The following is a 24,538-nucleotide window of genomic DNA, read 5'->3' on the forward strand; positions in this document are numbered from 1 at the left end:
CAGCAGTGGAGGTTCTGACCACATGTGGGTGGGGTCAGTCAGTGGCTCAAAATCAGCTGGTGCTAAACTTAACTACAACTGTGCGAAAACATTATCAAAATTGCTGCGATATGAAAAATAAAAATGTAAAAATATTTGAAATTTGTAAAAAAAATAATAATAATTAAAAAAAAGAAAGAATTGGGACAAATGAGAACATTTAGGAAAAAAGGAAAAAGCGAATGGGGGAAAGTATTGAGGGAAAATGAAAATAAAAAAGGGGGAAATTAGGAAAAATTTGGAAAAAATAGGGGAAAAAATGAGGAGGGAAATGGAGGGAAATGGAGGGAAATTTGTAACAAACAAAGAATTGGGACGAATAGAGAAAATTTAGGGAGAACACAAATTGTGTGTGTGTGTGTGTGGGGGGGGGGGGGGGGGGGGGGGGGATTGGGAAAGAATTTTCAGAAAATTAAGAAAAAAATGGGAAAATTATGAAAGAATGGGGAAAATGGGGGAAAGAATGGAGGGAAATTAGTAAAAAAAATAATAATTAAGAATTAAAATAATAAAGATTTGAGAAAAATAAAGAAAATTTAGGGAGAACATTTAGGAAAAAATGAAAAAACGAATGGGGGAAAGTATTGTGGGAAAATAAAAATAAAAAAATTGGGGGGAAATAGGGAAAACATGAGGAGAGAATGGAGGGAAATTTGTAACAAATAAAAGTAAGACAAAAAAGAAAGGGAGAACACAAATCGTGTGGGGGGGGGTTGGGGCAAAATTTGGGAGAAATTGGGAAGAATTGTGAGAAAATTAAGGGGAAAAAATGGGGAAATGATGAAATAATAGGGGGGGAAATGAGGAAAGAATGGAGGGAAATTAGTAAAAAAAACAAAATGAATGGGGGAAAGTATTGTGGGAAAATACAGGGGGAAATGTGGGAAAAATTGGGGGGAAATAGGGAAAACATGAGGAGAGAATGGAGGGAAATAAGTAAAAAAAAAAAAAAAAAAAAAAAAAAAAAAAAAAAAACTGTGAAAGTTGATGCTAAAACGCTCTGTAACTGATAAATACCAAGACTCCACAACAGTGTTTCCTTAACTTTGTGAAAGGAGTGAAACAGCGCCCCCAATTTGACGCTGGTGGTCAAGAAGTGAACTGCATCCATATTTACCATTGCGAATGAATGGAAGAGAGTTAGTTTTAACCACACGCAGCGCAAAAGCAGGTCACTCTCTGAGACCGAAGCTTCAAGTTATATTTGCAAGATAAAAATAAACATGTGATCGAATTTAAAAACCTGGGATTGTCTCGACCCCCGACAGAAGTTTGATAAACATCGAGAAAATCTTACAAACAATACAAAGAAAATCTAAATTGTTTTACGTTAATAGACATTATATTCCAAACCAGGCCTCCTGTACGCTGTGATATTCTCACATATATCAGGCTGTATGATAAACATATCGGATCATTTTACAATCAAGCAATAAAGATCATGGACAAAAATCTAATCTGCTCCATCCCTGCGACAGAGGCATAAACTTTGGCGTTGCTTTTTCTCAAACGAACTTTCAAACGTGTGAATAATCTGCTTTCTTGACTGTTTTTAATTTCCCATAATAAAAAAAAAAAATCCTGAATCAAAAAAAATAATCCAACGTGTCCCAAAGCGTCAGAGGAAATGACCATATTAGGACGAGGGCCTCACCGGGTTCCTCTGCGGGCAGCGGCGTGGAGCTGGTCTGACTGGTCATCTCCAGAGGAAGCTCCTCCGGCTCTGCAGAAGAAGAACCCAGATGTGAACCCAGATGTGGACACAGATGTGAACCCAGATGTGGACCCAGATGTGTCAGATGCCCCCCCGTCCTCCCTCTGAGTCTTACGTGACACGCTGAAGGAGGAGGTCCAGCGCGACAGGTGCTGGGACAGGACTTCGTTCGAGTAGGAGCCCACGTAGTTCATCTGACCCGGGAGCCTCTTCACCTGGACCGGCCCCCCAGCCACGCTCAGGACGCCACTAAAAACAGAAATATGTTATAGAGACGCCCCCCCAGCCACGCTCAGGACGCCACTAAAAACAGAAATATAATGTCTTAATTTGTAAAACAGCTTTTTCATTATTTCTGTCATATTATATATTTCTGTCCCCGAGCGTCTGACGTCATGTGTGAAGAAGGAGCTCTTTCTAACCTACTCTGGACTCGCCTGTTCTTTTTTCTCACCTAACGATAATGTCACGTAGAAAAGCCACGTTTACGAGGACTTTATTCAACCTTCCTAAAGAAGAGGCCGCTCGCCAGAAGTTGTTTTTTCTCTCCAGGATTCGGCGACTTTCACCAAAACAGTGTTTTTCTGTGACTGTTTCTGATGGATGTTTGTGAAGCTTCACCAGAACCAAAGTGGATTCACTTTTATAACCAACGCGAGTCCCATAATGTAAACACCAGAGCAGTGAGTCAATCCAAACACGTGTTAGCATGTGTGCTAGCGTATTAGCTTGTGTGCTAGCGTGTGTGTGTGTGTGTAAGCATTTTAGCCTGTGTGCTAGCTTATGTGTTAGCGTGTGTTAGCTTGTGTGTTAGCTTTTGCGTTAGCTTGTGTGTTAGCTTGTGTGTTAGCGTATCAGCTTGTGTGCTAGCGCGTGTGTGTAAGCATGCTAGCCTGTGTGCTAGCTTTTGTGTTAGCGTGTGTGTTAGCGTGTGTGTTAGCTTGTGTGTTAGCGTGTGTGTTAGCTTGTGTGTTAGCGTGTGTGTTAGCGTGTTAGCTTGTGTGTTAGTGTGTGTGTTAGCTTGTGTGTTAGTGTGTGTGTTAGCTTGTGTGTTAGTGTGTGTGTTAGCTTGTGTGTTAGCGTGTTAGCTTGTGTGTTAGCGTGTGTGTGTTAGCGTGTTAGCTTGTGTGTTAGCTTGTGTGTGTTAGCGTGTTAGCTTGTGTGTTAGCATGTATGTGTTAGCGTGTTAGCATGTGTGTGTTAGCTTGTGTCTTAGCATGTGTGTGTTAGCTTGTGTGTGTTAGCGTGTTAGCTTTTGTGTTAGCATGTGTGTGTTAGCTTGTGTGTTAGCATGTGTGTGTTAGCGTGTTAGCTTGTGGGCTAGCGTGTTAGCTTGTTAGCTTGTTAGCTTGTGTGTTAGCTTGTGTGTTAGCCTGTGTGTGTTAGTATGTTAGCTTGTGTGTTAGCGTGTGTTAGCGTGTTAGCTTGTGTGTTAGCGTGTGTGTGTTAGCGTGTTAGCTTGTGTGTTAGCATGTGTGTGTTAGCTTGTGTGTTAGCGTGTGTGTGTGTTAGCGTGCTAGCTTGTGTGCTAGCGTGTGTGTGTTAGCGTGCTAGCTTGTGTGTTAGCGTGTGTGCACCAGAGCTTAGAGAACAAAGGGTTGGCGAAGGCGTGCGTTACAAACAGAGCTGACGGTGACGAGTCTGTTTCTCCCACTGTGAGCGAAACACTGTCCATGTCCCGAATATATCGATGGTCTCGCTCTAGCAGCTCTGAGCGGGGGGGGGGGGGAGGGGAAGGGGGGGGGGTCAGACTCCACACAGCGCCCACATCACAGACCTGTTCTTTTGGCTTCACTTCATTTTCCTTTCACTCCACATCCATCAACACAACAAAGCTACGACACATTTCATGACTCAGAACAGGAAGAGATGGAGAAACATCCTCAGAACAAACTGTTTTCTGTGTGAAGAACATTTGAACCACATGTAAAGATCATCTTCCACAGAGCTCCATTGTCTCACAGCAGATCCTGAAACAGATTTTCTTCTTCTTCTCTCACTGTTCAGAGTCCACGTGCTGACAGGCAGAGTTTTACTTTGAGAATAATGTTTGCTGAGTCTCCGTCTCCTCATGTCCGTGAAAAAACAGCTACAAAGGTTTTGAAAGTTTAATCATTTTCACGTCCAAATAGATTTAATGCCAAATGTGTTGAATAAGACAGGCACATTTCATTTCTTCAGATTCAGAGACATTCCATCAAACAGAGAAAGGCAGATGAATTTCACTGTTCAAAATGAAATTGGATCGAACGGGAAACTTTGGAGCAAAACATGTGCTCAATTTCAGCCAGAAAGTGAGTGAGTTTTGGAGCAGGAAGAGGAGCAGCAAACGGATCCGACAAAACAATAAACAACAGAACAATCCACATTCTGGAGTCGAATGTAAACGTCCTGTAGCTCCTCCCCCTGACTGTAGCTCCTCCCCCTGACTCTGCTGACAAACATGTGACGCTTTTTCAAACTGTCACCTGTTTTTAGTCCCTTTTACTTTAGTCACACAAATATGACTATATGTATACGAGTTCATTTGTGTTTTTAATATCAAAGTGTTTTTTATACACTGAATTTATGTAACTGAATTTTTTGCATCTGCATTTCACAACCATATTGAAAAAAAATTCAGTGTAATTTTTTTTGCTGCTGAAAAAAAAAATCAGTTTAAAAAAAATTCAGTTTAATTTTTTTCGCTGCTGAATAAACAAATTCAGTGTCAACAAAAATTGCGCCCTGGGATCTCACAACCTGATTGGCTGTCATTGAGTTTTAAGCAGCGAAAAAAAATCTGATTTTTTTTTTCGCTGATTTTTTTTTTCAGCAGCAAAAAAAATGACCTGAATTTTTTATTAGTAGCAAAAAAAAATTAAACAGACTTTTTTTTACACTGAATTTTTTTTTTCAGCAGAGAAAAAAATTAAACAGAATTTTTTTTACACTGAATTTTTTATCATCAGCAAAAAAATTAAACCATTTTTTTTACACTGACTTTTTTTCAGCAGAGAAAAAAATGAAACTGAATTTTTTTATACTGAATTTTTTTCAACAGCGAAAAAAAATTACACTGAATAAAAAAAAAATTACACTGAATTTTTTTTTACTCTGAATTTTTTTTCAGCAGACAAAAAAATTATACTGAATTAAAAAAATAAATAAATTACACTGATTTTTTCACACTGAATTTGTTTTTTCAGCAGCGAAAAAAATTAAACATTTTTTTTACACTGATTTTTTTTTCGCTGCCGAAAAAAAATGACACTGAATTTTTTTTACTCTGAATTGCTTTTACTCTCAACTTTTTTTTTTCAGCAGCGAAAAAAATTAAACATATTTTTTTTTCAACAGCGAAAAAAACTACACTAAATAAAAAAAAATACACTGAATTTTTTTTTTACACTGAATTTTTTTTCAGCAGAGAAAAAAATTAAACTGAATTCTTTTACACTGATTTTTTTTTACTCTGAAATTGTTTTTTCAGCAGTGAAAAAAATTACACTGAATTTTTTTTCAATATGGTGGTGAAATACAGATGCAAAAAATGCAGTTACATAAATTCAGTGTATCAAAAACACAAATGAACCTTCATACAGAGAGTTCAGATCTGGACCTACCTGTGGATGGCGGCCCCGCATATGGACGACACCGAGGCGAAGACGTTGGTCCCGAACACCGAGAGCCTCCACTGGGTGCAGTCTGCGGGACAGAGGACGGTCCGGTCGTCGGAGAAGTCGGCTCCTCTGGTCAGACACGACACCGGCTCCGCGGCTGAAGGACAAATGTAAAAACATTCATGAACATCAACGTCATCACATCACAGCCCAGACCCTCTGCTGCTCCTGACACTGATGGAAACGCAACCAGACTCAGCAGGGCCACATCCTGCTTTCAGAAAGGCCTTAAAATAATTGATGTGACACAAAAATCATTCTTCCTCATCCTGTCCAATACCTACATGTTGATTTCATAAATTCTTACCGAGAAAATCGGGCTTCGAGAATAAAACACAGATTTGCCACAGTAATCATTGTCCAAAATGCCAGATGTGCTACGTTTAGACAGATCTTATAATAATGTGCTTTGACATGACACTAAATGTTGCTGGATTATTATTTCACTTCATATTCACTAACTACAAACTTAAATTCAACCATTTTTACTGCAAAAATCCTGAGAAAATTCAAAGTCAAACCCCCTATACAATTGTCACTGTAATATAACCCAAAATGTCACATATGCTACATATAGAAAGCTCTTATAACAATGCCTTTTAATGAAACACAAAACTTTCACTGGGTGTTTGTTCCTCATCATGTTCTCTACCTTTGCTCTTAATTTAAGCTATTTTAACTTTGAAAATCCTGAGTAATTTAAAGGGCAAAGCACCTATAAAACTCCAAGTCATTATCCAAAATGCCATTTATGCTGCTTTTGGAATGGTCTTAAATTAATCCCTTTTGATGTGACTCAAAACCGTCATAGTATTTTAATTTAACATTATGTCCACTTTGTATTTACTTAATTTTATCCATTTTTACTGTAATAATTCTTAGAAAATTCAAGGACAAAACACCTACAATTGTAATCGTGCTCATTATCCAAAATGCCATATGTGTGACTTTTGGAAAGCTCTTAAAATAATCGCTTTCAATATGATACAAAACTCTCTTTGTATTTTCATTCTCCATTGTGTCCACTACAGACTTAGTGAATTGTATCCATTTCTACTGTAAAAACCCTGAGAAATATCAAGGAGAAAACACCTACAATTGTAATCGTGCTCATTATCCAAAATGCCATATGTGCCACATTTAGACAGGTCTTATAATAATGTGTTCTGAGGTGACACTAAATGTTGCTGGATTATTAATTCACATCATATTCACTAACTACAAACGTAAATTCATCCATTTTTACTGCAAAAAGACGAACCCCCTACAATTGTCACTGTAATATAACCCAAAATGTCACATATGCTACATATAGAAAGCTCTTATAACAATGCCTTTTAATGAAACACAAAACTTTCACTGGGTGTTTGTTCCTCATCATGTTCTCTACCTTTGCTCTTAATTTAAGCTATTTTAACTTTGAAAATCCTGAGTAATTTAAAGGACAAAGCACCATTAAAACTCCAAGTCATTATCCAAAATGCCATTCATGCTGCTTTTGGAATGGTCTTAAATTAATCCCTTTTGATGTGACTCAAAAATGGTATAGTATTTTTATTTAACTTTATATCCACTTTGTATTAACTTAATTTTATCCACTTTTACTGTAATAATTCTTAGAAAATTCAAGTTCAAAACACCTACAATTGTAATCGTGCTCATTATCCAAAATGCCATATATGCCACATTTAGACAAGTCTTGTAATTATGTTTTTTGAGATGACACTAAATGTTGCTGGATTATTATTTCACATCATATTCACTGACTACAAACTTAAATTCATCCATTTTTACTGCAAAAAGACAAACCCCCTATACAATTGTCACTGTAATATAACCCAAAATGTCACATATGCTAAATTTAGAAAGCTCTTATAACAATGCCTTTTAATGTAACACAAAACTTTCACTGGGTGTTTGTTCCTCATCATGTTCTCTACATTTGCTCTAAATTTAAGCTATTTTAACTTTGAAAACCCTGAGTAATTTAAAGGGCAAAGCACCTATAAAACTCCAAGTTATTATCCAAAATGCCATTTATGCTGCTTTTGGAATGGTCTTATATTAATCCCTTTTGATGTGACACAAAAGCTTTACTGGATATTAATTTGTGATCATGTTCACTACAGACTTGTTTAATTTAATCTATTTTTACTGTGAAAATCTTGAGAAAATTCAAAGACAAAACACCTACAATTGTAATCGTGCTCATTATCCAAAATGCCACATGTGCTACATTTAGACAGATCTTATAATAATGTGTTCTGAGGTGACACTAAATGTTGCTGGATTATTATTTCACATCATATTCACTGACTATAAACTTAAATTCATCCATTTTTACTGCAAAAAGACAAACCCCCTACAATTGTCCCTGTAATATAACCCAAAATGTCACATATGCTACTTTAGAAAGCTCTTATAACAATGCCTTTTAATGAAACACAAAACTTTCACTGGGTGTTTGTTCCTCATCATGTTCTCTACCTTTGCTTTTAATTTAGTTCATTTTAACTTTGAAAACCCTGAGGAAATTAAAAGGACAAAGCACCTATAAAACTCCAAGTCATTATCCAAAATGCCATTCATGCTGCTTTTGGAAAGATCTTAAATTAATCCCCTTTCATGTGACTCAAAAATGGTATAGTATTTTTATTTCACATTATGTCCACTTTGTAGCTACTTAATTTTATCCACTTTTACTGTAATAATTCTTAGAAAATTCAAGGACAAAACACCTACAATTGTAATCGTGCTCATTATCCAAAATGCCATATATGCTACTTTTAGACAGGTCTTGTAATTATGTTTTTTGAGATGACACTAAATGTTGCTGGATTATTATTTCACATCATATTCACTGACTACAAACTTAAATTCATCCATTTTTACTGCAAAAAGACAAACCCCCCTACAATTGTCCCTGTAATATAACCCAAAATGTCACATATGCTACTTTAGAAAGCTCTTATAACAATGCCTTTTAATGAAACACAAAACTTTCACTGGGTGTTTGTTCCTCATCACGTTCTCTACCTTTGCTCTTAATTTAAGCTATTTTAACTTTGAAAACCCTGAGTAATTTAAAGGGCAAAGCACCTATAAAACTCCAAGTCATTATCCAAAATGCCATTCATGCTGCTTTTGGAAAGATCTTAAATTAATCCCTTTTGATGTCACTCAAAACTGTTATAGTATTTTTGTTTAACTTTATATTCACTTTGTATTAACTTAATTTTATCCACTTTTACTGTAATCATTCTTAGAAAATTTAAGGACAAAACACCTACAATTGTAATCGTGCTCATTATCCAAAATGCCATATATGCCACATTTAGACAAGTCTTGTAATTATGTTTTTTGAGATGACACTAAATGTTGCTGGATTATTATTTCACATCGTATTCACTGACTACAAACTTAAATTCATCCATTTTTACTGCAAAAAGACGAACCCCCTACAATTGTCACTGTAATATAACCCAAACTGTCACATATGCTACATTTAGAAAGCTCTTATAACAATGCCTTTTAATGAAACAAAAAACTTTCACTGGGTGTTTGTTCCTCATCATGTTCTCTACCTTTGCTATAAATTTAAGCTATTTTAACTTTGAAAACCCTGAGTAATTTAAAGGACAAAGCACCTATAAAACTCCTAGTAATTATCTAAAATGCCATTTATGCTGCTTTTGGAAAGATCTTAAATTAATCCCTTTTGATGTGACTCAAAACCGTTATAGTATTTTAACTTAACATTATGTCCACTTTGTAGTAACTTAATTTTATCCACTTTTACTGTAATAATTCTTAGAAAATTCAAGGACAAAACACCTACAATTGTAATCTTACTCATTATCCAAAATGCCATATGTGCGACTTTTGGAAAGCTCTTAAAATAATCGCTTTCAATATGATACAAAACTCTCTTTGTATTTTCATTCTCCATTGTGTCCACTACAGACTTAATGAATTGTATCCATTTCTACTGTAAAAACCCTGAGAAATATCAAGGAGAAAACACCTACAATTGCCACTGCGATCATCCAAAATGACCAATATGCTGCTTTTGGAACGGTATTACGATAATCCCCTTTGATGTGGCACAACACTCTGACTGGATTATTCTTCCTCATCAAGTCCACTCTGTGTGAACTTAATTTAATACATTTCTACAAAGAAAATCCTGAGAAACTTCAAGGACAAAACACCTACAAACGTCACTGTGATCATCATCCGAAATGTCACACATGCCTTTTTTGGAAAGTTCTTATCATGAGTCTTTTTCGTGTGGATTATTATTCCCTATTATGTTCCTTCCCATTTAATTTCATCCAATTTTACTGTGAAAATATGTAGAAAATTTAAGGACAAAACACCTACAATTGTTATCACAGTCATTATCATCCAAAATGCCACATGTGCTACTTTTGGCACGGTCTTATGATCATCCCTTTTGAGACGCAAAAACCTTATTATTTATCAAATCCACTTTCTGTGAACTTAATCTCAACCAGTTTTACATTGAAAACTCCGACAATCATTATCTAAAATGCCAAATATCGGGGTTGGTAAGTTTGTTTGGCGGGGGCCGATTTTCTTCATTGTAAAAAGACCAAGGGCCGGACCTGCCAATGTTCGCCCAAAGTAAAGCACCATTTTCCACAAACCATTTTCCAGAATTGTCTGTACATGATTATGGCCCAAAAAAGTTTCGGTTGTTCTGATGTCTAAAACAGGCACGAAAACAAAAACAGGCTTTGATGCCGTTAGTCCAGGGACAACATTAATCCCTGAACGGATCACATTTTCTCCAGTTTGGCTTTACCCTAATCATTCTTTCTTCTTGGGGAAAGAAGCACCAAAACAGCCACAAAAAATGAGAAGAAAACAAGGATGTAAATGCGACAAAGATGTGACAGAAATGTGACAAAAACAACAAAAAAATGTCACAAAAACTCAACCAAAAATTGACAAAAATGTGACAAAAATTCAACAAAAAAGTGACAAAAATGTGACAAAAACTCAACCAAAAAGTGACAAAAATGTGACAAAAACTCAACCAAAAAGTGACAAAAATGTGACAAAAACAACAAAAAAATGTGACAAAAATTCAACAAAAATGTGACAAAAAATCAACAAAAATGTGACAAAAATTCAACAAAAATGTGACAAAAATTCAACAAAAATGTGACAGAAATGTGACAAAAACAACAAAAAAATGTCACAAAAACTCAACCAAAAAGTGACAAAAATGTGACAAAAACTCAACAAAAATGTGACAAAAATGTGACAAAAACAACAAAAAAATGTGACAAAAAATCAACAAAAATGTGACAAAAACTCAACAAAAATGTGACAAAAACTCAACCAAAAAGTGACAAAAATTGACAAAAACTCAGCAAAAATGTGACAACAAAAAAAACATACAAAAGGTGACAACACAGCAACAACGCGAGGAAAAAGATCAGTTTTGTGGGTCTTAGCTTTCAAATGAGTTGTTGCACAGGCCTAAAGAGGACAGAAGGCATCCGGTTTAGGCGGGTGGTAAAAGGTTAAAGGAAGAGACTTTGTTGCTTCAGCTCAAACTAAATGATTTGTTTTTCCTACTTTTTTCAATTTTTTCAGTTTCTTGCCCAATGTTTGAGCTGAACCCGATATGTGCCGATCTTCCACACATTATTGTTCTGTTTTCTGGTTTAGACAAAACACATATTTTAGTAAAGTTATCGGATAAAGCATCGACTCACTGGGTGTTTTGTTTAGACATTTTGAAAGATTTGACTGTATTTTGCACATTTTTAGAGTGTTCACACAGGCATTTGATTTCTGATTTATGTAATAATGTCATCTTCAAAATCATTCAAAAAATCAGGGCCAGATTCTGATCTTATTGCACATGAGGAACAACTGAACAAACTGTTTAATGTGCTGTCTCTCCTCACTCTTCACCCTGAGCTGTTGTGTCCCAGCGTATGTTATGATATTGCTTTCAGTCTCCTCTGAAACGGAATCTCTGCAGTAAAAAAAATCATCTGAACCTCACAAAAACACGGCAAAGACGCACAAAAGCATCTACTACAAATACAACTATGAAGAAGAAAAAACGAATCCCCCAAAAAATTGCTACAAAAGGGTTTTCAATGGTTTCCTGTAGTATCAGGTGTGCTTATTAACATCTACCAAAATCTGACCACTGGAAAGGTCTCATTTTCAAGATGGCGTCCAAGAGGGCACACATTTTCAACGCAACCTTACATCGCTCCCCAGAGGCTTCGCGGGGCATGGATGGGCTCGTTTTAAAGCCCCGCCCCTCTTCTTCCCAACGCAATAAACGGCAAGGCTCTCGGAGATATTCACTAAAGTCTGCGAGGTGAGCGACCACTCTGACATGGTGGACCTGGGAGGGTTTTAGAATCTCTGTTAGCTTAGCTTTTTGTCAAACTCGCTAATGTTAATATATACAGTATTTGTCCACGATTTCTATGATACAATTATGTGATCATGTGACTACAATTTGAACAAGCCCATTGGATTCCTAGACAACAAAACATGGGGTTAGAACCAAAATGACTAGGATGAATAGTAAAGGATTAATGGACATTTTAAGGATCTCGCCACCAGTGTTGTTTTTGTCAACGAAGACGATATCTTTTCGTTGACGCCCCTTTTTTAATGACGATAACGTAACGATGACGAACTAAAATGAGCTCTTTTGGGACTAGAACATGACGAGACATTTACGAGTTTACGTCAATGAGACAAGACAAAAATTGGAGAAAGTTTATCGTCAGATCGTTTGAGTCTCCTCGGAGCGTCTGACATCCAGGTCACAGGGACTTCATTGTTTCTCAGGACAGTTTCAACACCGTGGCGTCTGAACGCAGAAAGCACGTTGAGGTCGGCTACGTATGTGCAGACAGCGCTGTTGGTAAAAGAAAATTTTAAAAAAAATCTCGGAGAGCGGGCGCTTTTGGGAAAAGTCCTGCTCACAGTCGGCCGAGCACTTCTCCCAGAGGGTTAGGGGTTTGTCAAAAGCTTTAGAAAGCAATAGAAGCTATTATTTATCCCAATTCCCAAGACTTTTTGAAATTAATTATAATTTCTTATAATGAAACAGACGAAAACGTGACAAAAACCTTTTTAATTTTCGTTTGACTAAAACCTGACTAAACCTAAAAGCATTTTCGTCCAAAAGACTAAAACTAAAAGGGCCAAAAACAACACTGGTCGCCACCCTCTTGGACGCCATCTTGAAAATGAGACCTTTCCAGTGGTCAGATTGTGGTAGACTTTTAGTATGTTCATAAGCTCACCTGATACTACAGGAAACCAATGAAAAACCTTTTGTAGCAATTTTTTTGGGGTCAAATCATATTTTCAGCCGGCTAACTACAAATCCAGCCTGTAGAGAAGGTGAAATCGCTGTAGAGCAAAGGGAGGGGGAGGTTGGAGGGGGTTTGAGGGAGAGGGAGGTTGGAGGGGGTTTGACGGAGGGGGAGGTTGGAGGGGGTTTGAGGGAGGGGGAGGTTGGAGGGGGTTTGGTGGTCGTGGTTTGAAAAGGAGCGACTCTAAAACCGCAGCTTTGAAAATGAAGCATTACATTTGAATTGTAATATTTTGGAAGCTAAACCTGATCCGTCTCGAGCGGAAACCTCCGCCTCCTCATCCGCCTCCGGACGGGCTCGTCAATCGTCTGCGGGTGAAACGCGTTCAGGATTCAGTAAAAACAGCCTTTGAAGCGAGCGGCGTCCGGGACGGTTTTTCTGAAGTCGGTTCAACACAAACAGGAGCCGCGTCGCGTTTCCTCCGAGACAGAAGAAGAAAGAGCCACTGTCCCGGGACCAGCCTGGGACCAGCCCGGGATCAGCTCGGGATCAGCTCGGGACAGGGGCTCCTCATTCATCCAAAACATGCACAATAAGATCTGACCCTCCAGGTTAAACAGCCCTCATGCTCTTTGAGCTGGTTTCAGTAGGTTTGGACGAAGAATGACTTCTTACCTTTGACTTATTTCAAGAGTTTTTGTCCCATTGGCTCTTTTAACCCCTTAACTCCCACCAGGGCCGGACTGGGACTGAAAACCAGCCCTGGACTCTGGTCAGCCTGGCCCAAATTAGCGTAAATGCGACACTTCCAGAAATACACATGTGAACCTCTGACCCCCTGGAGCATTTTCTCCAGTTCGGCTTTGCTCAAATCTAAAAGCTTCTTGACTGGAGAGCGACACAGTAACGCCTCATTCGAAAGCTCAAATCTAGAAAAGTGACGGTAACTTGTAACTGTTGTTTTTTGGGGCTTTTTTCGTCGCTTTGTCGTCACATTTTCGTCACTTTTTTGTTGCTTTTCCAGCACATTTTTTTTTTTGGATGCTTTTCTTTGAAGCTTTTAGATTTGGGTAAAGCTCGGTTACGCGCGGGGGTGAGGCAAAGTGAGGGGCCAGACCGGTGGCCCGAGAGCCAGTGGCCCTTCTGTGCTCTTCCAGAATACAGGACATGTGGCCAGTCCGCCCCTGCTCCCACCTGAACCGAGCACATTTTCTCCAGTTTGGCTTTACCCCAATCCAAAAGCTTCGGGAAAAAAGCTGTGGAAATAGCAACAAAACTGAGACGAAAACAATGATGGAAATGTGACAAAAAAGCGAGAAAACATTGACAAAAAGTAACTTTTTTTTTTTTTAATGACAAAAATGTGACAAAAAAATTACAAAAAATGAGAAAAATTTGATTAAAAAATTGACAAAAAAATGACAAAAGTGTGACAAAAATGTGTCCCTATTGCTGGGTTGCAGGTTCTAGATTGTGATGATGTCATCGGACCCAGCGGGGGGCAGGAGCCAGTTTTTCCTATTAATAACATTACACTTTCACAAGTCATAGCTAAAAAGAAAATATATGAATTAAAAAAAAATGATCTTTAATATCAGTCACTGGGTCCAAGATCTCTCTGTACACGACCAAAAATTTCCTCAAAAACAAAATAATTTTTCCTCTATATAATATTATAGGCCTTTAGAATGCTGTGATGTCACCTGCAACCCAGCAATAGGACATGCCTGGAACACCTCCTGAGGGATCAGCGGTTCTACCCCGAGCTCCTCCCGGGTAACTGAGCTCCTCACTCCCAGCCACCAGATCTCATGAGGTGAGGGCAGGAACATCAGTCCGATACAGCGACCGATCCATCCGTCCCTCACTCATGAACCAAACCTGGAGATGCTTGATACCTGAGGCCACTCTGGGCCTCCACGAACCTCCAGAACCTAAACCTAACCGACTGCAGCAGCCCCGGGTCAGAGCAGGTGAAGGAGAACGTGAAGGACAACGTGAAGGTGAAGGTGCAGGTGAAGGAGAACGTGAAGGACAACGTGAAGGTGAAGGAGAAGGTGAAGGACAACGTGAAGGTGAAGGTGAAGGTGAAGGTGAAGGACAACGTGAAGGTGAAGGAGCAGGTGAAGGTGAAGGTGAAGGAGAACGTGAAGGTGAAGGAGCAGGTGAAGGAGAAGGTGAAGGACAACGTGAAGGTGAAGGAGAACGTGAAGGTGAAGGTGAAGGTGAAGGTGAAGGTGAAGGTGAAGGTGAAGGTGAAGGACAACGTGAAGGTGAAGGTGAAGGTGAAGGTGAAGGTGAAGGTGAAGGACTCTTTTCTTCTGGTCAGACAGAGCATTAACATAAAACCACATTTAAACACACCAGGACTTTAACGATACTTGGTTTTCGATACCGATACCTGAACGATACTGTTTCCGATACTTATACTAAAAATGGGAGAAAAGTGGGAGAACTTGTGGCAAAACAAAAGAAAAAATTATGTTCTGGAAAAAAATATGGAGAAATGGGAAAAATATTGCAGAAATTAGGGAAACATTTTGAGAAACAAGAAAAAAATGGGGAATAATTTGGAAAATTTGTGGCCAAAAATAAAGAAAAAATAAAAAGTTTAAATTTAAAAAGAGGAGTAAATTGGGGAAAATATTAGTGAGAAAAATGAGGAAAAAATTGAGGCAAAAATAGGAAAAAATGGGTTTAAAAAGATTGAAAAATAGGAACAAAAAATTATTTTTATTTGAGCTCAAGCAAAGGCACTTCCTTAACCCCTTAACTCCCACCTGAACCGAGCACATTTTCTCCAGTTTGGCTTTACCCCAATCCAAAAGCTTCTGGAAAAAAGGTGAGGAAATAGCAACAAAACTGAGACGAAAACAATGATGGAAATGTGACAAAAAAGCGAGAAAACATTGATAAAAAAGTGACGAACAATTGATGAAAAAATGACAAAAATGTGACAAAATGTGACAAAAATGTGATAAAAATTTGACCAAAAAAATGACAAAAATGTGAAAAAATTAAAAAAATTAAAAATATTTTAAAAAGTGGCAAAAAATGTCACAAAAAATGGACATAAAAATGACAAAAATGTGATAAAATTTAAAAAAAAAAATTAAGAAAAAATGACAAAAAATTGGAGAAAAAATTACTAAAAAAATGATAAAAAATGGACGAAAAAAATGACAAAAAAAATGAGTTGAATACCCAACAAAAAAATGATGGAAAAAAACCCTGATGACGTGAGGAAAAACTTCCTCTCGGTTCAGGCGGGGGTTAAGAGGTTAATGCTGTCCCTGGACCAGCAGCATCAAAACTTGGATCTAAAGATGTCACATAGTTTTCAGTTCCTGCTTTCGGAAACCCAAAACCCAAACCCGTCAGACGCAGATGTTTGGAGGTTTTGGAGGTTCAGGGTCCGACAGATCCCGACAGGTTCCATAAACCCTCAGTCGCTCCTGGAGTTTCCTGTCTGTGTCTCAGGAACACCTCCAGGACTTAACTGTCATGAAGGAGCTGGAGGCAGAAGGAGCTGGAGGCAGAAGGAGCTGGAGGTAGAAGGAGCTGGAGGTAGAAGGAGCTGGAGGCAGAAGGAGCTGGAGGTAGAACGAGCTGGAGGTAGAAGGAGCTGGAGGCAGAAGGAGCTGGAGGTAGAAGGAGCTGGAGATAGAACGAGCTGGAGGCAGAAGGAGCTGGAGGCAGAAGGAGCTGGAGGTAGAAGGAGCTGGAGGCAGAAGGAGCTGGAGGCAGAAGGAGCTGGAGGTAGAAGGAGCTGGAGGCAGAAGGAGCTGGAGGCAGAAGGAGCTGGAGGCAGAAGGAGCTGGAGATAGAACGAGCTGGAGGTAGAAGGAGCTGGAGGCAGAAGGAGCTGGAGGCAGAAGGAGCTGGAGATAGAACGAGCTGGAGGTAGAAGGAGCTGGAGGCAGAAGGAGCTGGAGGCAGAAGGAGCTGGAGGTAGAAGGAGCTGGAGGTAGAAGGAGCTGGAGGCAGAAGGAGCTGGAGGCAGAAGGAGCTGGAGGTAGAAGGAGCTGGAGGTAGAAGGAGCTGGAGACAGAAGGAGCTGGAGTAGAAGGAGCTGGAGGCAGAAGGAGCTGGAGGTAGAAGGAGCTGGAGGTAGAAGGAGCTGGAGGTAGAAGGAGCTGGAGGCAGAAGGAGGAGGAGGCATCAGGAGCTGGAGGTATAAGGAGCTGGAGGCAGAAGGAGCTGGAGGCAGAAGGAGCTGGAGGTAGAAGGAGCTGGAGGTAGAAGGAGGAGGAGGCATCAGGAGCTGGAGGTATAAGGAGCTGGAGGCAGAAGGAGCTGGAGGCAGAAGGAGCTGGAGGTAGAAGGAGCTGGAGGTAGAAGGAGCTGGAGGCAGAAGGAGCTGGAGGCAGAAGGAGCTGGAGGTAGAAGGAGCTGGAGGTAGAAGGAGCTGGAGACAGAAGGAGCTGGAGTAGAAGGAGCTGGAGGCAGAAGGAGCTGGAGGTAGAAGGAGCTGGAGGTAGAAGGAGCTGGAGACAGAAGGAGCTGGAGTAGAAGGAGCTGGAGGCAGAAAGAGCTGGAGGCAGAAGGAGCTGGAGGCAGAAGGAGCTGGAGGCAGAAGGAGCTGGAGTAGAAGGAGCTGGAGGCAGAAAGAGCTGGAGGCAGAAGGAGCTGGAGGCAGAAGGAGCTGGAGGTAGAAGGAGCTGGAGGCAGAAAGAGCTGGAGGCAGAAGGAGCTGGAGGCAGAAGGAGCTGGAGGTAGAAGGAGCTGGAGGCATAAGGAGCTGGAGGCAGAAGGAGCTGGAGGCAGAAGGAGCTGGAGGCAGAAAGAGCTGGAGGTAGAAGGAGCTGGAGAGAGAAGGAGCTGGAGGTAGAAGGAGCTGGAGGTAGAAGGAGCTGGAGGCAGAAGGAGCTGGAGGCAGAAGGAGCTGGAGGCAGAAGGAGCTGGAGGCAGAAGGAGCTGGAGGCAGAAGGAGGAGGAGGTAGAAGGAGCTGGAGGTAGAAGGAGCTGGAGTAGAAGGAGCTGGAGGTAGAAGGAGCTGGAGGTAGAAGGAGCTGGAGGTAGAAGGAGCTGGAGGCAGAAAGAGCTGGAGGCAGAAGGAGCTGGAGGCAGAAGGAGCTGGAGGCAGAAGGAGCTGGAGGCAGAAGGAGCTGGAGGCAGAAGGAGCTGGAGGCAGAAGGAGCTGGAGGCAGAAGGAGCTGGAGGTAGAAGGAGCTGGAGGTAGAAGGAGCTGGAGGCAGAAGGAGCTGGAGGCAGAAGGAGCTGGAGGTAGAAGGAGCTGGAGGCAGAAGGAGCTGGAGGTAGAAGGAGCTGGAGGCAGAAGGAGCTGGAGGTAGAAGGAGCTGGAGGCAGAAGGAGCTGGAGGCAGAAGGAGCTGGAGGCATAAGGAGCTGGAGGTAGAAGGAGCTGGAGGCAGAAGGAGCTGGAGGCAGAAGGTGCTGGAGGCAGAAGGAGCTGGAGGTAGAAGGAGCTGGAGGTAGAAGGAGCTGGAGGTAGAAGGAGCTGGAGTTAGAAGGAGCTGGAGGTAGAAGGAGCTGGAGGCAGAAGGAGCTGGAGGTAGAAGGAGCTGGAGGCAGAAGGAGCTGGAGGCAGAAGGAGCTGGAGGCAGAAGGAGCTGGAGGTAGAAGGAGCTGGAGGCAGAAGGAGCTGGAGGCAGAAGGAGCTGGAGGCAGAAGGAGGAGGAGGCAGAAGGAGGAGGAGGCAGAAGGAGCTGGAGGCAGAAGGAGCTGGAGGCATAAAGAGCTGGAGGCAGAAGGAGCTGGAGGCAGAAGGAGCTGGAGGTAGAAGGAGCTGGAGGCAGAAGGAGCTGGAGGCAGAAGGAGCTGGAGGCAGAAGGAGCTGGAGGTAGAAGGAGCTGGAGGCAGAAGGAGCTGGAGGTAGAAGGAGCTGGAGGCAGAAGGAGCTGGAGGTAGAAGGAGCTGGAGGTAGAAGGAGCTGGAGGCAGAAGGAGCTGGAGGCAGAAGGAGCTGGAGGCAGAAGGAGCTGGAGGCAGAAGGAGCTGGAGGCAGAAGGAGCTGGAGGCAGAAGGAGCTGGAGGTAGAAGGAGCTGGAGGTAGAAGGAGCTGGAGGCAGAAGGAGCTGGAGGTAGAAGGAGCTGGAGGCAGAAGGAGCTGGAGGTAGAAGGAGCTGGAGGTAGAAGGAGCTGGAGGTAGAAGGAGCTGGAGGCAGAAGGAGCTGGAGGCAGAAGGAGCTGGAGTAGAAGGAGCTGGAGGCAGAAGGAGCTGGAGGTAGAAGGAGCTGGAGGCAGAAGGAGCTGGAGGCAGAAGGAGCTGGAGTAGAAGGAGCTGGAGGCAGAAGGAACTGGAGGCAGAAGGAGCTGGAGGCAGAAGGAGCTGGAGGCAGAAGGAGCTGGAGGCAGAAGGAGCTGGAGGCAGAAGGAGCTGGAGGCAGAAGGAGGAGGAGGTAGAACTCACCGCTGGAGGGAGTGCCGTGGACGGACGACAGCAGCAGCAGCATCACTGTGGAAACACGACACACATTATTTTACTAAACAACATCAGCGTTTCTGGGTTAGAGCTGGACTGCAGTTACCTGTGAGCAGGACACGCCCGGGCGACATATCGGCTCCTGGAAACAACAAACAACAGATGATCCATGAGTCAGTTTTCAGAAGGTGAACAAGTTCTGGTCCTAAAACACCCACGAGCCGAGAGTCAAACCCACCGTCTGACTCTGCGAGGGCGGAGCCAGGAGGAGGTGCTTTATTTACATCCAGGAGGACCTGCTCGCTCCTGTGTTGTTTCTTCTTTGATTTGTTTTTTGTTTTTTTGCTTCCTGATCTTCATGCAACAAAAAAAAACTATGGACATTTCCAACAGTGTGATGGACCTGAATCTGTGAGGTCATGTGCTCCTCTGTGAGGTCATGTGCTCCTCTGTGAGGTCGTGTGCTCCTCTGTGAGGTCATGTGCTCCTCTGTGAGGTCGTGTGCTCCTCTGTGAGGTCGTGTGCTCCTCTGTGAGGTCGTGTGCTCCTCTGTGAGGTCATGTGCTCCTCTGTGAGGTCATGTGCTCCTCTGTGAGGTCATGTGCTCCTCTGTGAGGTCGTGTGCTCCTCTGTGAGGTCATGTGCTCCTCTGTGAGGTCATGTGCTCCTCTGTGAGGTCATGTGCTCCTCTGTGAGGTCATGTGCTCCTCTGTGAGGTCGTGTGCTCCTCTGTGAGGTCATGTGCTCCTCTGAGGTCGAGGGGAAACGAGCTAAAGGTCCGTGTTTCATCTGCAGAGCGTCGCCTTAACCTCTTAACTCCCGCCTGAACCGAGAGGATCTTTTTCCTCACGACAAGATCCCCTCTTGTCATGAGAGAGATTTTTTTTCCATCATTTTTTTGTTGGGTATTCAACTCATTTTTGTAATTTTTTTGTCAAATTTTCATCACATTTTTGTCATTTTTTGGTCATTTTTTGTCACATATTTGTCATATTTTTGTAAATTTTGTCATTTTTTGTCATTTTTTATCACATTTTTGTCATTTTTTCGTTAATTTTGTATCAACTTTTTGTCATTTTTTGGTCACATTTTCATACATTTTTCGTCACTTTTTTTGTCAATATTTTCTCACTTTTTTCTCACATTTCCATCATTGTTTTCGTCTCAGTTTTGTTGCTATTTTCACAGCTTTTTTCCTGAAGCTTTTGGATTGGGGTAAAGCCAAACTGGAGAAAATGTGCTTGGTTCAGGCGGGAGTTAAGGGGTTAAACATTGATTTATTTGTCCTTTATTTAACAGGAAAGTCCCCCTGAGAGGAAAGTCTCTTCAGGGAGTCGCTCGGACAGACACTGTGAGGTCGTGTGCTCCTCTGTCAGGGAGGCGCCTGGACAGACTCTGTGAGGCTCAGCTTCACTGTGACTCAGGACATTCTTCGGGACAGAAGCCGAGTCAGATCCGTGAGATCCGTGAGTTCAGCTTCAGACGCAGAGACGAGAGCAGGTTCAGGAGGTTCAAACACTTCCTGATCCTCTACATTTATACCAAAGGCTCACACGTATTTCCACAGATTTGCACTTTTTATTCATGTTTTTGTTACAGAAAATCAAACGTCTTTTTCTCCTTAAAGGGAGATTTCAGGATTTATTAACACACGGCCTCATTCCTTACTCATCCAGAGAGTTGATGATCTTTTTAATTCATGCAGTCGTTATATTGGAAGAGTTTAGAGGTGCTAGGCTAGTGCTAGGCTAGTGCTAGGCTAGTGCTAGGCTAGTGCATGTCTATGGATTAAAACCGCCATCCTCCAAACGTTGCCATATCTGATTTGTAAAAAGCTCCTTTGTGAATTGTAGTGATGCGGCCGCAGGTAAACAAACTAGATCCGGTAACCGAGCAGATCACTCCGCCGCGGCGTAGCTACAACCAGGAAGTGCTCAAATATAAGTTATTTTAAACATTATTCAGTCACACAGATGTTGATATGGTTAGTGCGGTGTTATCAGTGATTTGCCTCAGGTGCTCTGTGGGTCAGACTGTTTTTAATGCAGGCTACTAGTTACCATAGACATGCACTAGCCTAGCACTAGCCTAGCACTAGCCTAGCACTAGCCTAGCACCAGCCTAGCACCAGCCTAGCACTAGCCTAGCACTAGCCTAGCACTAGCCTAGCACCAGCCTAGCACCAGCCTAGCACTAGCCTAGCACTAGCCTAGCACCACTAAACTCTTCAAATATAAGGACTGCATGAATTAAAAAAAATCTCTCTCCAGAAATCAGCAACACTCTGGATAACGAGAACATGAGGCCGTATGTCAAAAATCCTGAAATATCCCTTTAAAGAGGGGGTGTTCTGCTTTTGTCAGTCCCACAGCACCAGTCTATATCTCACTACAATGATGACAAACCTTCTGTTGGTCTGTAAATGCAGTAAATTAGAATAACTGCCTTGTATAAAATGTCTCTCTCAAAATGGCTGTAGTGAATGTCTTGAAATAGGCCTCTGTCTCTTTAAGAACCTCTGAGCCTTCAGACACGCCCCCTCCACACGCTGTCTGTGGCATCAGTGGGGAGGGGGTTCTGCTGAGGAGCAGTGGTCGGTCACTCGGCTCGGGGGCGTCTCCAGGAGGTGGGGGCGTTCCTAGGAGGACTCAGGCAAACCTATCCCTAAAATGGCCGCCATCAGAGTTTTTACAGATTACTCAGAAATACGTGAATGTGCCAAGGCAACACTTCAGCCATGTTTTTAATGAGGGAGTGACAGAATAACAGGATGGAAAGCTTGATAAAGTCCATTTTGCAGAATACCCCCCCTTTTAAGTTTTAAAACCGTCTGGAAATGCCCCCGAGAGGACACCTGCGGTACTGCAACAGCACATGGATTACGGCTCTGACGAGGTAAAATGGATCCACTTTAAATCCTCCCGGTTCCTCGTTCCTGATGGAGGGCGAGGCTGGAGTCCTCAAATACTCTGCAGTACTTCAGTAAAAGTACTTGCCGTTCTCAACCTGTTTTCTGACACAGACGTCAAATGAAGTCAATGCTTCTCCACAGGTTTATTTGGGAACATGTCATTTTAAGGCCATTTTTTCTGATTTACAGACTGGAATTTCTCACATTTCTGCCTAAATTAGTTTATAAATGTGTCTGATCTTCATTAAAATCATTACAATGATGAAACAGTGTCTCCTTAACCCCTTAACTCCCGCCCGAACCGAGCACATTTTCTACAAAAAATGTGACAAAAAATGTGACAAAAAATGTGACAAAAAATGTGACAAAAAAAGACAAAAAAATAACAAAAAAAGACAAAAAATAACAAAAAAATAACAAAAAAAGACAAAAAATTACAAAAAAATAACAAAAAAAGACAAAAAATAACAAAAAAAAGACAAAAAATAAATAAATAAATAACAAAAAGACAAAAAAAATAACAAAAAAAGACAAAAAATAACAAAAAAAGACAAAAAATAACAAAAAAGACAAAAAATAACAAAAAAAAGACAAAAAATAAATTAATAAATAACAAAAAGACAAAAAAATAACAAAAAAAGACAAAAAAAGAAAAAAAATAACAAAAAAATAACAAAAAAGAAAAAGAAAAAAATAACGAAAAATGTGACCAAAAAATGACCAAAAATTTTAAAAAAATGACAAAAAAGTTACAAAAATGAGTTGATGACGTGAGGAAAAAGATCCATTTAGATGAGTTTTGTAGATCTTACCTTTCAAATGAGGCGTGACTCTGGCCTACAGGATTTGGGTAAAGCTGAACTGGAGAAAATGCTCTCGGTTCAGGCGGGAGTTAAGAGGTTAAACTAATCCCACCCAAACATTTACATTTGATCATATTTGTTTTGGCCGTAACATGTCAACATTCACAGGACAGTGTGGAATAAGTAAGTGCACCCCCTGGATCTGTTGTGAACGTCTGATCTACAGGAAAGAAGGATCAGCAGGTATTTAATACAGAGGTTCACTTACTTATGACGTCACCTTGTCCAGGCCCTGATGCTCCTGGTTTGCTCCTCCACACATGAGGTCGTGTGTTCCTCCCAAACTGTTCAACTTTGGTTTGTGAAAGAGCTCTTGATGCTCCTCAGCACGACTGAAACACGTGTGGACTGATGAACCCAAAGTTAAACAGTTTGGGAGGAACACACGACCTCATGTGTGGAGGAACAAACCCTCTCCGGAGCATCAGGTCAAGTAACATTTTTCAAGATTCTTCTTTACTCTTTCTTGAGTAAATAGTTTGGCTCTGGCTCCGCCCTCTCTGAGGCAGCTTTGAGGATTTAAACCAGGGGGGGCCGAAGCCGCTGATTATTCGCCCAAAGTAAAGCTCAACACTGGAAACATGACCGTCTTAAATGAGATAAACTTAATATGGCTTAAATAAAAGTTCTTCTATGTTGAATTTGAGTCGGTTTGAACTAATCCGAGACACAAATGCTGTAGCACCAACGGAACAAGAATAAAACCCACTTCAAATCAACTGTTTTTCACTTGAAATGACACAAAATTATCTTTATTAAGAGAAAAACGACGACTAGAGGTTTAATCTAATGTAAAACCAAATCTACTCAATCCTTAGATTTAAGGTTCATTCATGCTTCACAAGACGCAAGAACTTCTTGTTCTTGCACCCTTGTAGCCATGGAGACGTTTTGTAACTGACAGTTCTGACAGTTCCACCTGAACCGAGCACATTTTCTCCAGTTTGGCTTTACCCCAATCCAAAAGCTTCTGGAAAAAAAGCTGTGAAAATAGAGACAGAACTGAGACGAAAACAAGGATGGAAATGTGACAAAAAAGTGACGAAAAATTGATGAAAAAGTGACAGAAAAATTGCAAAAATATGTTACTAAATTGTCAAAAATGGGCTAAAAAAATAACGAAAAAATGACAAAAATGTGACCAAAATGTAACAAAATGACAAAAAAATTATAAAAATTTGACGAAAAAATGGCAAAAATACGATCAAAATTTGACCAAATTTTTTTTTCTAAAAATGGACAAAAATGTGCTAAAAAATAACAAAAATGTAACAAAAAATGACCAAAAAAATGACAAAAAAGTTACAAAAATGAGTTGAATGCCCAATGAAAAAATGATGGAAAAAAAATGTGATGACGTGAGGAAAAAGATCCTCTCGGTTCAGGCGGGAGTTAAGAGGTTATTTCAGATAATTTCAAGTGAAAAACAATGATTTGTCTGATTTGAAGTGGGTTTTATTCTTGTTCCGTCGGCGCTTTAGCATTTGTGTCTTGGATCAGTTCAAACCGACTCAAATTCAACCTAGAAGAACTTTAATTTTAAGTTTATCTCATTAAAGACGGTGATGTTTCCAGTGTTGTGCTTTACTTTGGGTCAATAATCAGCACCTTCAGCCCTCGCTCTGTTTACAATAAAGA

The 24,538-nt window shown here is 40.9% G+C and overlaps 1 protein-coding gene across 2 annotated transcripts in view; it reads right to left on the reverse strand.

Annotated features, from left to right (window-relative positions):
* coch (coagulation factor C homolog, cochlin (Limulus polyphemus)) overlaps positions 1–19,157 on the reverse strand; it is a gene marked incomplete at its 5' end in the record, with an annotated part of 32,298 nt that extends 13,141 nt beyond the window's left edge. For both annotated transcript variants that reach the window (XM_079573509.1, XM_079573508.1), the window contains 4 exons: positions 1,694–1,762; positions 1,869–2,002; positions 5,359–5,512; positions 19,115–19,157. In XM_079573509.1, coding sequence (XP_079429635.1) covers positions 1,694–1,762; positions 1,869–2,002; positions 5,359–5,512; positions 19,115–19,157 — 400 coding nt within the window. The remainder of the gene's footprint in view (positions 1–1,693; positions 1,763–1,868; positions 2,003–5,358; positions 5,513–19,114) is intronic.
* Between the last annotated feature and the right edge of the window lie 5,381 nt (positions 19,158–24,538).

The sequence above is a fragment of the Gobius niger genome (genome assembly GCF_951799975.1).
Source record: "Gobius niger genome assembly, chromosome: 16".
In the NCBI taxonomy this organism is placed as follows: Eukaryota; Metazoa; Chordata; class Actinopteri; order Gobiiformes; family Gobiidae; genus Gobius; species Gobius niger.